Source organism: Bombus vancouverensis, chromosome 7 (genome assembly GCF_051014615.1).
Source record: "Bombus vancouverensis nearcticus chromosome 7, iyBomVanc1_principal, whole genome shotgun sequence".
Classification (NCBI taxonomy): domain Eukaryota; kingdom Metazoa; phylum Arthropoda; class Insecta; order Hymenoptera; family Apidae; genus Bombus; species Bombus vancouverensis.
The window spans coordinates 18698353-18713834 of record NC_134917.1 but is presented as its reverse complement, the minus strand read 5'-3'; the positions used below and the strand labels follow the sequence as shown (position 1 = coordinate 18713834).

Genomic DNA, 15482 nt, shown 5'->3' with positions numbered 1-15482 from the left:
GCTAGAGCCATAATGTACACGTTCTTTTCGTCGTACGTCGAAGGACGATCATTTTACTATCAAAAGTAGAAAAGTTAGTCTCTATCTGTCGTTATTCGATTTCCATTTTATTTTCCATATACGCGTCCCGTTGATCGTCGCCCGAAAGCTGATCGTCGGGCAGCGATCAATCACGCGGAATCGCGATTTTTTCAGTTCGTGCGAATTATTGATAGCGTATGCGAATGGTACAGCTGCGGCTTCGGAAACATTTTATCAAGCGTCAGAAAAAAGCCAATACCACGATCGTGGATTAAAACTTGCCGACCAGCTCGCTCTATTTGATTCGGATGCGAATTTTTACTTACAGAAATGATTGCGTTTTAAAACTGATAACCACACTTTTTTTCATTCCCTCCCCAATCAGCGGTCGACGAATTTTATATTACCAATTCTTTAATCTCCGATCTTTTAAACAATTTCTTAATTTCTACTTAGATAAACTCGCACAGAAGCTACCGGTTATCCGATTTCGACGAGTTTGAAATGTATCGCGGACAGTTTTTAGTCAGCTTAGTTCTTGGCTTAGTTTTTAGCTTAGCTGTTTAGGGTTTAAGCTCGCCCAACCCTCGTTTATACATATATGTGTAGAGGATACGCGCTATAAACGTAAGATAAGGTGGCGGCATACACCGCCTACGGAGACGCAACTATACGCAGAATACGTATCTCGGAAGCCAAGGCCGACCGCTGGTTACATGTACAGGGAAAACATGTTAAAGATGGTAAATTTCATAACATATTTCAAAACCACCGAAATCAGAGAGGAGGTAGCTTCTCACAGGTAGCTGTGCAGTTTCACGAAAATAAGTGTCGATAAATCTTCATTGTTTCCCGACTTGTATATATATAACGTTAGCAGCAATATCGCGTAATTCTGAGATACGTGTTTCTTTCGCTTCTAGCCCGTTTGCCAACAATTTCGTAGTTTTTCTAATTGAAATTTTATATAAAAAAAGGTATTAATTTTTTCCTTATTTTTCTTCCTTATTTTACTTTCTTCTTCCCTATCTCTCGTTTCGTTTCTGTTTTCGACACGAAGCAAATGGGAAACACAAAATATTAGATAGAATTGGATGTTTTTTGGATCGATCGTTAGCACATGGACGAGAATCGCTACCAAAGTGACATTTTTTCCGATTACTTTACATTTTATTAGAATGCATTCTGGCTATAATTGCGTCGGTATTGGTAGCCGGCCGCCTCACGGTGGCCGAATAAAGTAACATTTAGCCCAAATCTAATTCTTATCTTTTGTTTATAGTTGAGGTAAGTTTGCAGTTAGCTTTCGTTTTGTCTGGTTGCCGTGAGACTATCGGAAACCAATACTGACCCATACGCTGCCATAAACGCGCGATTATAGGCACGATTTACTGTAACGGTATCGATAGACTTTTCGTTCGAGTATCTTGGAACTATGGACGTCCGCGCGGTCACTATACGTATAGGAAAAGCTGTTTTTGTTCGAAACGTTGAACTTTACGACATATTCAAAAATCATGGAAATCAAAGGGGACGCGTGGCGTTGTTACAGTTTCACCAAAGTGTTCGCTATTGGAAAAGTTTAAGACAAGATACTTTCTTTTAATTCTCTGCAGACGAGTACCGTGATATCAGAGTAATAGCACTTTTTTGATCTTAGTTTCCATGCTCTTTGCGAACAAAGATAATTCCCTGATCCTCGTTATTATCGGTACAAGATATTACGCGTAATAACACGTAGTTCTTAGCAATTTCTCATTCGATTCTGACTCAAAGAATTTTTAATCCATCTGGTTTATGCGTTATACGCGATATTGCTCGGAACTGCGTATATACAAAATTAACAGTGGATCAAGAAAAAGACTCGTTCTATAAATATTACTTGGTGCAGATTTTTATTCGTCTCGTATTTTCTGTACGTTACAAGCACCTAAATGCTCTGAATAACCTATTATCCCTATAATTGATCTTGACGATCCCTTGCAGAGTAATCAAGCCCAGTGTCTACCGCCGCTGTACAATGTACCGACCTATTTATCCCGAAACAAACTTAATTGATAATTTCTATATAATTTTCATGACAAGGCCTAAATATCTCTATTCGCGGATAACATATTTTTCTCTTCGTCGTAGAAGAATAGAAGACGTCTCATCGTCTTTTTCAATTATCTATGTATTTTTTTCTTTATATATGTATAATTCGTCGTTAATTCCATAACTATTCCATACGATACATGTACTTGTAATAAATCATCTAAAAAACGGGAACGATATTTTATCAACTTTCTTTGCTTCGAACAACTCGACGAACGAGTGGAATTTACATTTTCAAAATGGACTAGAAAATAGATCGATTTGGAAAAGAGAAAGGGGAAAGGGAGCGCGAAAGCAAGATTTGTCTCAAGAATCAGAATTCTCGTTTAAATATTTTTCGCGATTCTTTTCAGGATATAGAACGCATATTCTCAAATACATAGTTGAGAGTCTTTTCGAGTTTATTCAACCAGATAGCAATTTTTCGTTTTACCGTTACACGAGTGTGCACCACCCTTCCCTTTCGCCCCTGTCACGAGCAAAATGCGGTTATAGCAAAAATACAAGCTATTGCGTGAAATAACATTTCAGTCATCCGTGCTAGGTGAAATACTTCTGCTCGAGACGCAGATATCGCGAATTTGAACGAGATCAAAATCGAAATATTTCGCATCGCTGACTCCGTGTCGTGCAGATGTAGATTTTGGAATTTTTAAATTCTCATTGTCATGTCTCATTCTCAGTGTTATTGTCATTACGTGTACATGTTATTAACCGCACCGTGAGGATTAATCGTGTGATTTGATTTTGTGATTTGAAAACGGCGACAAAACACACCGTTCTCGTTGTGGGAATAATTCATGTAGCAAGTCTAATAATCCCACGACTACATATTTGATTTCTATGAAGGTTCTACGTGACATAGGATTTAATACGCAAATTTCGAACTTCTCAGCTGCGAATTAATTTTTTTGACCGACTTCTCCTCAAAAATTAATTTTTTGGAAACTAAGTTTTCTCTCGAAAATAACATTGTTGTGCACGCTTTGAACGAACGAATGGTTAGACGAATAACGCGAAACATTATTAAGAAAGATACTTAATTTGAAAATACATCTTGTATTTTCGGACAACTTTCTTCAACGTATAAATACTCGGTAGTAACTGCCGGTGCACGACGTAATATTGATTTTACGATAGTCTAGGTCTGAGAGTAATTTATTTACAGAATTCTATCAGCTTTCAACTAGTTCGTCTTATCAAGGGAGCATTGCACGAAGTTAAGGAGGCAATTGTTTGAAAGCTGTCGTCTCAACTTTGGCATTTGACACTGTATTAAAAGTTTGTTCCGAAAAATGGCACCAGATGTAACTTTGCGATATCTATCGCGTTCTTTTCTCTGCGATAATAATAATAACACGCAATGCAAGGAAAGAAAGTCTCTTAGAAAGTTTATTATTAATAAAACTAAAACGATAACGACGAAAACGCTAACGCGAGTTTGTCATTTCTCCGATTCAGCATCTTTTAGAACTTTAGTTTTACGCAGTTGTTCAAATCATACATCCTATTTTATCCTGGCCTATACTCTGTGCTGATCGTTATAACCTATACATATTATATACCTTATTTCGTTGTTATTTCAATGCTTTGGTATCAAATACTATCGTGATAAATAGTCTTTAGCAAACGAAGATTATTATTTGTGTGTTCCTTCGTGTATACACACCGTTATAGGACAATCCTAGCCATCGATTTCAGCTGTTCATTTTTCCGAATGTTCATCTATGCGGTTACGAACAAAACCGCGCGCAATTCCCGCAACCCCAAATCCTCCCTCCCTGTATGCGCGGTAAATGTCGCTTAATATTCGATTCGATACGGATGGCGATTATCGGTATCGGACCAGATATATCTGCAGCGCGTTTAACGAGCCATTCACGGCTACACGCAGAGCCGTTCCGCGAGCTTACTACTCTTAGGATCTACGTTTCACCTTAAACATTAGAATCGTTAAAAATATGATTTATATATGATCACCTATCTTTATATGTATAATCATAGAATTAACTCTCTCTCCCTTATTTCTTTGATCGATGTTGACAAGCGTAGCAATCGACATAGGTACACGTGTAAGTTGACGACGTACACGCCCGACGTAAAACCACAGAATGTATTAAATATTGGCAACTTCTGTCCGAAGCGATTCACTTGGCCTTTTATCGGAAAGAACAATTAAAGATTCAGCGACGATCGATAACCAAGTTAACGTTAACAGTTTCAATGCCACGAATGCAACTTAACTTGAAATTCACTACGCTCGACGAAGGACATGCGATAAACGTTCTGTTTCCTTACGATCTACTCTATCTTTCTATACATATAATCGCCTTTCGGCTTTAATTTTCAAGATATAGAGCAATTTATATTTAATATATCGTACACGGCGTCTGCGAATTTTTGCCCTTTTAGATAACTGAAAGGCAAACGATCGATGATAAGAATATCTTTTATATTAATATCAACGATCTAAATAAGAAATTTTCGAAGTTATTCGAAAGTTGTATATTTAGCATTTTTTAACATGTTTCAACATGTTTAGGATACCGTATGTTTCTTCCCACACGATGAAAGGGCAAAGGAATACGAGTTCGAAACGCTACTCGAATCAGAAACACCGCAATAGAGAAGATATTGTTGGAACAATAGACAATGGACAAATCTTACTTACTTACTTTTACTTTGTTTATAGACCACATATGTATGTATATACAAAATTACCACTTTTGCTTACTAAATGCTGTTGTATTCTGTTTAGGAACGACCGATTCACCGCAAAGGCCGTTTTACCTCTTAATAATGCTTTTTATATATGCGCACAAAAAATTATCCAAAGGTGTCAAGTTCTCGTAAGTTCTCGATGTAATCTGGCAGACGAATTTACAGCTCCGCCGTCATTAATAATACGATGTTATCGCAACTGATTGTCGACTGTTGCGACAGACTATTACAGAATATTACCAGATACATGTTCTTGTAATATCGCAATAATGTAAAAAATATTCAGGGTGGTTGTTATAATTTTTAATAAGTAAAACTTCTATTTAGGTTTTATCCTAATTTTGTTTTGTTCATAAAAATGTAAATTCACGCAGATACTCGCAATCTAGTAATAGTAGCAAAGAAACGAAATAACGATGGCAACGCTAGTGCCCAGACGCTTATCAGTCACTTATTATATTTATATATTATATTTGCTGCATCAAATTTAATAAAGGTAAAATGCGTTACAAGTAAATAACACCTAGTACTCACTGTTCCGCCGTCCAAACGAAGACCATAACCTCCCTTCTGTTTGACTCTCGGAGACGCGTACAATGGATCCAAGGTTACCGCAATTTCCGACGAATTCACCGAGAGGTACAGATAAAAATGAGAGCCAAGAAACGTAACGCATTATTTCGATCTCGTGCGAATCGGTAAACCGGCTTTCAAAGCAGAGAATGACGGTACGCGTCCGTCATACTAGCTCGATTTACACTAACGTTGTTTTCACACTATGTAAAGTTCCGACCTATCGCGTCTATCGATTCTCGTGTCTAATGAAATATTTCTACGCGTTAACAACTATCGGACGCGAAACAAACGGTAGCTACGGTCAAATCGTTTGCTTCCGATCTAAAATTTCGCTTAACCGTTTTTCGTGTCTCTCTTAAACGTAAGTGACTTTTAAAATTACAGTCCTCGCGAGAGAACCGCGTTGCTAGTACGGACATACGTATCGAATTACGATAATACCGTTTTGCATGTCCAATTTTATCTTTACGAATTTCTGATTATGGAACAGTCATCGTGTGTACAGGGTTATCCGCTTGACTCGGACCACGCACTCGCGAGGCATAGAGAGTGGCGCACATGCACGCTTACTACTACAAACTAAAATCATATCGTGTCGCGCGCTATCTATGAGCTGTTGCTAGAAGCATAATTAGGTGAGAACACAGAGCGGTTTGATCGAAGTGGTCGAAGCACTTTAAATTTCACGTCGGAATAAGGAGGAAACGATGCTGTGCTCTATAATCTGTCGTTAATCTATTATTAATCTATACCTGACTTATGCGATGAACGAGCCTCGAGTTTTCGCCCGATGATGTTCGCGCTCCCGAAGTTGCGAAGCCACGTTTTCTTTTTTTTTCTTCTTAATAACTGATATCATCCTGGATATTGGATAATCCTGTAATAATAAAGCGTAATAATTACAATGCAATTTTCTTTTGTTTTTGATCTAAAATCGCGTTCAACTGTCAGAGTTGTCAACCAATTACAATGAAATTATTCACATTCTTACAAACATCGTGACCCCTTTCTCCATTTCATCCGGTAATTTCCATTTTTAACATACGCGTTGATTTAAGATATTTGTCAACGATCACCTTCTAGAAATGTTGGATCGCTCCGTTGTGAACACGCGAGCTGTCGAATCTAGGAATAAGGAACGAGGAAAGCAAGCAATATCGAGACAGACCAATTAAAAAGAATAGAAATTATTTTAACCGTCCTACGACCTAGATACATAGATCGTTTGCGTTAGAGCGATAAAAAGCCGAACGTATGTCCGAACGACGGATTTAATATCGGTATTCTGTGTGATCGCAGAATTTTCTTGCCGAACAAACTTACGTAATAATATAGGAATCACCGTCTTTCGAGCGTACAGCCATGTTCTTTCCTTTGAACCATTGAAACACGAAATCACTAAAGCCCTTTTTAAAAACATTAGATTCTGCTGTCCATCGATAGGAGGAGATATCGATCGTCGAAGCGCCCGCCAGATTAGCTGGTCTTACGAATTCGCTGTCTAAATCGTTCCAACAGACGCGAGATAGCGCAGTTCCTATCGTCTTACGATTAACTCCACTGTCGCGGACCAACTCCCAAAGAAGCAGATAAAACTGTCGAGAAGTTCGTATCCCATTGAATTTATCGCTGTATTCAGTGGCCTCGAGTCGAAGAAACGAGCGACCCCTCCCTTCTTGGCTGTGGCATTCATCCGCCCGTAAGGACACTCGATCGATGATGTCCCAATTCAACAGGTGCAGGAACGCCGAAGATGCGGGTCATACTAAGCGAATTTCCGGAAATCGCGTCACCATGCCACCGCCGCTGTTAACCGTTGCGGCGGGGTCAATAAAATTCGCGGCGATGCTCGCGAAATTCCGCTGCTAGCCTCGATTCGTTCGATTTCTGGTGCCGTTAGTTCGCCAGGACACGCAATACCCATATATATACGGTCGTTGAAAAAGGAAGGATTCCGAGAAAGAAATGGAACGTAGGAAAGGAGGGGATATGAAAATGACAATTTCCTTGGTAAAAGGAACAGGTTAATTAAATTTACGTGTATTATCACGCTACTTTTTTGACCGAATATTTTTGTCTCTATCAATCTTCGATGTTTGAACAATTTCGGTAAAGTGAAATAAGGTGAAAAGCCTAAAAAAGACACGGGTAACATTCTCGTGATATTTGCTGATTAAAATAATTCGAGAATTCTGTTGATCATCTTATTACGTAATAGTACATATATTTTGTTCAAAAGTCTTTAACACCTTACAGATATACGCTGTATCGTTTATCGGCCATGTATCATATCGTCAGCTATTAAATAAGCGAATAAAATACAGCTTTCCCAAGGTTCGATGAAAGGACAGTGAAAAGAAAAGGGTAGAAAAAAGAGGAAATCGAGCGGGATAGAGTTTGGCGATTTCACGTAGAATAGATAAGTTGTCGGGAGTTTTATCGACACCGATGAATCGTGAATTTCGTGGTAAACCAAAATCGATTGTAAGAACTATCTTCTAGCACGTAGCATCTTGTAGGGAGGGAGTTCTCTAAGAAGAATAAAGTCTCGTCCAACGATAAGATTAGATATTTCTCTCGATCAACGAATTACGAATGAGTCGAACAAAGAGATCGGTGAAGGAGTAGAACACACGAACAATTTAAAGAGCAGCGGTAATAAAGTAATAATGGAATAGTACGAAACTCGTTTCCGTTCGACGATACGACCGATAATATACATGGCACGCGTGTAACAGTCGCACAAGTGGAATAAGTTTTTCAAGGGAAACGAGCAACTATTTGGAAGCTTAAAGGAATTAATTACTAAACGCACGATGTCGACGACAAGAATAAGCTCTAGGAAACAACGATCGTTTTTAGCTGTTGAAATCCATCATTGACGATTTCGATGTTTCTCTGACACACTCGCTAACACCGTTCCAATTGAATTGTTTCGAGTTGTGACACTTTTATAATGCGTACACTTTTTTTGTTTGTTCAAACTGGATACATTTTTTATTTTTCTTTTACTCGGCCGTGTTCATTTGTTCCTCCTTTCTTACAACTAGGTCAGTGAGAAAAATTCCGGGGAGACCTATCTGGACGTATATTCGTTAAAAGTTGCTTCGAAAACAAAATTTATTTTCGAAACGTAGCGAGTCCATTTTACTTACGCTTCTATCTTTACCTTCGTCGAACACCAAAATCCTCAAAGTTTTACGAGCTTCTAACTCGAACTAGAAAAATATTTTTTCCACGATTCGAAAGAGATAAACCGATATAGGAGTACAAGTTGATCGTTTTAATCAAATCGAATCAACGGATATACATTGTTCGAATTACAGGCATTGATATTTAAACGAAATCTCTAAAAATAGCGTAAAGGGGAATAGCCAACGGGATTTTCCAATTGTTGAAAATACGTGTATGCAAGAGCTGCATTAATCCGAAAGCTCGCTTTGTCTACGCTTTTATCGAACATTAAAATAAAGGTTTGGCAGATTCTATTGTAAGTCAAATTGAATGAACTACGTTTTTTGGTTTAACGGTATTCCGTAATGCCTAAACCCTCGATAGTGCCTGCTTTAGTCTCTTTAATAAAACTTTTTATTCTAAACGTGAACTTTGACAAAAGGAATCTGAAAGAAGAGAGTTCGATGTGAATGCTGGTTTTCTCGTGTCCTGTAAGGATAAACCAAGGAGATAGAAGCAGATAATAAAGAGATAAAAAGATAGAAAGAAGCGTATAAAGTTCGATGTAATCGTATGTGTAAAATTTGTTCCGCAAAGTGTAACTACCGAACGATTAGTTTTCTTTCCTTTACAGATATATGGAGTGCCCGTGAAAGAAGACTGAAAGATAAAGGCGTGATAAAAGATATTCTGCCAGTACGATATTTTACCTAATTTACCTAATTTGGACCTAAATCACCCGGAAAAAAAAAGATTTGAAACGTTACGGTACGTTCACCCGTCGTTCGTTCGTGCCAACAAGTTACTTCATAAACTATCGGTAAAAACATAAACCGTTACTAAACTAAATCATTGAAAACGCCAAACGCATCTGTTGCAATACGTCTCGAACTTTTATTCGTAACGTAATTTGCGTGAACTAAACGTTGCAAGACCGGTAAGCGTAGATAGCCTATGATCATTGTATAGAAATGTCTAAACCTACATACCTGACCGGTTAGCTAAAATTTCAAAACGAAGGTGACACCGTCTCGATGTCTTTGCGTCAAACCAGAGTAAACATTCGATAAAAACAGAGTAAAGACATTTGTAAGCTAGAATAGTAACGAGTACTTATATTCGCTATTAATTAAGCGAAACAGTGCGATGTTGGAATATCAGCTAGTAACCACTGCCGACCACTTTATCGACGTTTTCGAAGAATAACGGCGACAGAAGGGAGAAGGCCGACAGAGTTTCCCGTCGGTCGTATTTCAGATTCCATTTGTTTGAAGCGGAGGAGCTGAGAGAAAAAAGGGGAGCGTCCGAGTCATTGGGATTCGGAACAATATTGTCCCCGTTTGACGAATGAAACGTTCCATTCCGGGGACACGCGTTCCACCTGATATATTCCCAGTAATCACTCATTTGTCTGCGTACGTAGGCGCGCGTCCATGGATCGGATGGAATCGATGTTGGTCGAACGATTTAAATGGCCCTCGTCGAATCCAGTTCGGCGGGCCGTGAAAGAACGTAACCGAAAGAGAATTTTCAGTTTTGCGCGATATAAATCCGCCAAGCTTCTGTTATTTCACTCGACGATCGCTTTTTCCCCCACCGTCTTTTTTTTCTCTCCTTTTCTCTTTAATTTCCTTTCCCACCGGCCGTTTGACTCGTTATCGACAGAAAAACCTCTCGTACAACGCGAGTGACTAATTTCATCAACGGCGGGTTTCATTGCTTTCCAATCGCTATTAAGTACAATCGACGTTTTTATCATTTTACGTTTATGCTGTTCCTGGTACGTTGCATTAGAACGTTAACTCTGAAAAATGGTCTCATTGCCTTCCGATCAGCCCATATTGATTTATCAATTACCTAAGACGGTTTTTCGATAGGTCGCATAGATCTTGATAAGCTGTTTACGAACAGGAGATTACGAGAATGTGTGCGCGTGTCTTATTATCATCTCTATTATTTCCTCTTCGAAACATCCTGCTTGAAAATTTTAATTTGATCTGAAAGGCGTCTTAATTGGTATTAACGAATAATTCTATCCGTTCTAAGAAATGCGAAACAAGTCTATTTGCATCGTCGAAATGAAGGGAAAAAACAATAAAATCAACTCGGGTATCGTTCGATCGAAGAATCGTTTCTCCGATACACGTTCCTGAAAAACACACGCTAATTCTCCCGAAGTTTTATTAGAACTTAGAATTAGTCGCGGCAGAACACAGCGACGCAAGACTGAGAACAATTTCCTTGGTAAGTTTGTTCGTTTATTCGGCGGAACGTAGGGGATGGAACAGGATGGATAGAGCGCCGAGAGAGCCGAGAGCGCCGAGAGCGCCACCAGCCGCGTTAATCCACTTTGTTAGCTGTAACGACGGGCGTGGTTTATACTCTTGGCTTTTATAGAATCGCCCAAGCACCGGCAACGAGCCTCCTTCGCGTTCGCCACTGCCACTTTGCGATTATCTAATTACCTGCTGCACGCGGAATTCATTCGTGAGATTGCTACGGCTGTCTGCACAAAGGTATCGTGAAAAGAAAGACGATTTATTTCGGAAATATTAGAATCGTCGAGGGAAACGGCTAAAACGGAAATCATGCTAAATGAAATTTTATTTGGCACGTAACGCGGGATAACGGACGTGATTCCAAGAAAAAAGTACAAAATATCGTTTGAAACTTTAGGCCACGGAATGGAGAAGGCGGCTACGATGCTCTCCACGTCGATAATAGGACTGAGAATTATTCAAATCGCTATAAATTTAAACGTACAATAAACCGTAATACGAATTACTATAAAATAATGAACAAAACGCAAACAACCTACAGAGAATTTTTTCTAAATTATGTTTATGAGAAATTTCACTTGGATTTCAGCCCCTATATCCAATAATTTCATACTTATTTTAATATACAATCCTTTCGAATCGTTCAACGTTGTCTTATTTTGTCGATGGTTATTTCTTCGCCTTACAAATTGCGCGTAAGTCTGTTAAAAATCCATTTAACTTCCCAACTTCTTTGAAACGTGTAAGATTTTCGTTTCGAAAAGTCAGACACCAGTTCCTTCGAAATCCTAAGTAAAACGAACTTACGACCTAAGCTCCATATTATACTACATCCAGCTCGTGAGGTATAAGAAGCTCGCGTCAAAAGCGTTTTTTACATCATCGTAAACAGAGTTTACAGTCTTAGTCCAGTGTTACAGCTCCTTGGTTCTCTCGTTCGCTCTCTCTCTTTCTCTTCCTCTCTTTGTCTGTGCACTTCATAAAGCAGGAGAGAACATTACCTTCGAGAAAATATTTGCTCTACCTTTCAAACTTTAAGCAACCAAACTCATCGACGTTTATCTCTGCGAATCATTCGATACGAGTATATGTACGCATCTGACTAACCGCCTTAATTGCTAGTTGCTGAAGTCGACTTTTAACACAGAATTAATATTGGTTTTCTTACTTGGTAACTTGGTTTTCTTAAGAAATTTATCTGTCAAGCTGCTATACTTATGAAATTAAACGAGATAAAGATATAGAATTTTGTAGTAATTAGTAAATATAGTATAAAACGTCGGAGGATTTGGACGGAAGGCCGTGACTTTTATTCGTAATACCATTCGATCGTTCTATTTATTACGGTATAAACGAAATTCCAGTTTCAAAGAACCGTGGAACGAAGCGGGCAAGTATAGGAATCACAATGTACTCTTTAACGACGGTAAAGAGCGTCAGGATTTTATTTCAAAAATGTCTTTCATACGATCATAAAACGGAGTGATATCCATAACGGAGGTGTTATCGCTGCACGCCCAGTATGTTGCTCGTAAACGACCGTCAAATGCTTTAAGCCTTAGCTCGTGTCATGTGCTCGTGTGCCAGCCAAATACTATGTATTGTATTTTCGTCGGAAAGCTCTCCTCCGTGCTATCTTTTTCTTTCTTTTTTCTTTTTCTTTTTTTTTTTTTTTTGTTTCGACGCTGCCTTCCAAATCCTCTCTATCTATTTTAACCAAAGAATTTAACTGGCGGTTCAAAAGATGCGCGTACGTAGAATCCAGCGTTTTTCGATTCTGCGCGCTGAAAACTATTGGGCGAAAAAAGAAGAGCAGTTAATAATTTTACGTCCTCTAAAGGTAAAGTTAATCGAAAATGTGTACATCCCGGATCCATAAAATTACGACAAAGGTTGATATTTTTAAATTTACGATACGAATCTGATTAAATATCGTCCAGGATTTCCAATACTCGGTGCTTAACGATATTTATCTTGATGCGATATTTCAGGCCGTCTGTTGCCACCTTTTCACCGATAATCATAATTACTCGTACGTCGAGTACGATAATGGAAGAAGGCGTTCCTGATCGATAGCGCTTTACAGTCGACATACGATCCGTTTATTTGTCGTTTATCTCGCAAAGCTACTGTACGTCAGCGATCAATTAGTACAAACGAGGTCATCGCTCAGTCTTGCAGCAAAGCTCGAACGCTGTACTTTGTTCTCCGTCGAAGCGCATCTCACGAAACGAATCGAATCGAAAGCCCAAAAATGAAAGCGTCCCTCTATCCAGACGATACGACACAACGAGCGAATAGAGAAGAAGTCGGATAATTTCAATGTAACAATTGTAAAGACGGATAAAAGGGAGTTGAAATGTTGCAGCGTGTCTGTTATTTTAAAACTTGGTAAGACGTTCGTATCCTATTCAAGTCGACGATGAAGTTTCGCGAGAAGGAGCGCATGTTCTTCGATTCACCGCCATTCATCGTGCATCCATAGCTGTTCAAGATCGCTGGAAGTTCGAATCAATTAGCTGTACGACTCGGCAAAGGACAGACCATCGTGGCAAGTAAGACAAGTTTGATAGGAGAAAACGGCGAATAGTCAAGTACGGTTTATAGTACGGTTTACAGTACGGTTTACAGTGCGGTTTACAGTGCGGTTTACAGTACGGTTTACAGTACGATTTACAGTACGGTTTACAGTACGATTTACAGTACGGTTGCTTGGCGACAACACGTTCGTAGTTGTTGCAATAAAATTACGCGACTTCCGGATACCTGAAATACAATTACACCGTTGTCCCAAGAATTAATAAGAATCAGTAGCCAGCTGCATCCTCCGAAACTGATCGAAATGAACGCAATACCGAATTACGGGATGCCGAATAACTTTCTTTCTTCCTTCTTCGTATCGATTTACGTACTCGCGATTCGACAAAACACTTTATTACCTTAATTAATTAATTACCGAATTAACCTTGGGTAATTTGTTCGCGTCGAAGAGAAGCGGAGCCCCGATAGTGAACCATCGATCGACCAACGAGGAATTCCACGATTCTGTCCGAATGCCGAGAGACTGAGGCCGAGAAGATTCTTTTCGTTCGATCGCTGGAACCTGTGGCGTTTCTACGCGATCGGCGAAAGCTCCGTATGATACGAAAGTTCGGACGATTTTCGAGGACGACGCCTTGAAAGTGACGACGCGGCGTTTGCGGCGCACTGGACTATCGAGAACGCGATCAACATAGGAACGTGGATCGTGTTTGAAACTTGGTTCAACAGATGGAAAGCTTATACGGATCGCGAAAACAGCGAGCCGCCAAGCATAGAGAGAAAGGGCAAAAAGAGCCGAGTATTTATATTTATAGGGTGATGGGACTGGACCACTTAAATCATCGCGAATCAATCGGAACAAGCAAGTGCTGCTATTCTCGATCACGACCTGGGAGTAAATGCGACGTGGATCCGCTGTGCGTCTCGAAGCCTGGAAGGATCCTGGATTATCGGCTCGCTGATGAATCCGAGGATGCGGCAATATGGGTAATCCGATCCGCCAAACTGCTACCGACCATTCGAAGGACCCAAGGGAGAGAATACGTGCTTGCCGCTTTTAACGATCGGGCGGTAGCAAGCTGCTTTCACCGAAAACTAACTCGAACATTATCTTTCTCATTATATTTCTCGTAGTCAAATTTCTGTTTATATGGCGATTTTTGGAATTTACCAACTTTTGAACTAGAACTTGGAACGTGAAACCCTTTCGTTACAGAGATTGTTGGCGCGCACGCGGCGACGCGCATTTGCTTTCGAACCGTAGCGGCGTTATAGCCCGGCGTAACATGCCCGGTATACATATATCGGACCGTACACTCGGTCTATGCCACCGACTGTATGGCATGACTAATTATACTTCAGCCCGCGGCAGATCTCGTTGGCTCGGCCCTTAAGAGGCGGCAAGCACCCCATTAAAGCTCGAGCTTCGGCCACCCTCCGCAAGGAAGACCACGAGACGTCGATACGAGCCTCATCGACGTCGCGGTCGTCGTCGGGAGGACGAGAGGATGTGCGCCGTGCCGAAGGAAAAGCGGCGGAAAGGGACGAACGAGAGCCGAACGATGCTTGTTCTTTTTCAACTAATGGCGCCGTGCTTCGGTCGGTCGAATATTTTCAGACACGATCCTTTGCTTCTTGTTTCGAGCGATTACGATCTTCGTAGTCTTGAAATGTTCACCACTTATCCGCTTGTCATTAGCTTATACCATACTCTGACAAGTCCGTTCCATTTCTGTATCCGCATATTTTCGATTTCTCTTATATCGATATAAAATCTTTACGCGTTCTTTTAACCGTCTCGCTAACGATTCGTATCAGTGGTGGAACATCGCCACGTTTCATACAGGACTAGCGATCGTCTTGATATTTACGATCGGAGTTTTATATACTTTACCGTCTCGCGTAAAATAATACAAATTTCGAGCAAACATAATGAAACGTTCAATTCCTTACTTCGCTACAAATTATCAGGAATTTTCTACTCAAAATCATTTCAAGTTCAATGTACATGTTTACATTTAAAGTGGACGAAATAAACGAAACGTCCTGTATACCTGATATTTTGAAAATCTCTTC

General features: G+C 39.8%; 1 protein-coding gene across 1 annotated transcript in view; it reads right to left on the bottom strand.

The window, feature by feature from the left end:
* The window catches only part of Nha1 (Na[+]/H[+] hydrogen antiporter 1), a 92431-nt gene extending 86872 nt beyond the window's left edge, over nt 1-5559 (bottom strand). The window contains exon 1 of the mRNA XM_033336162.2: nt 5371-5559. Coding sequence (XP_033192053.1) covers nt 5371-5396 — 26 coding nt within the window. The 5' untranslated portion in view covers nt 5397-5559. The remainder of the gene's footprint in view (nt 1-5370) is intronic.
* Between the last annotated feature and the right edge of the window lie 9923 nt (nt 5560-15482).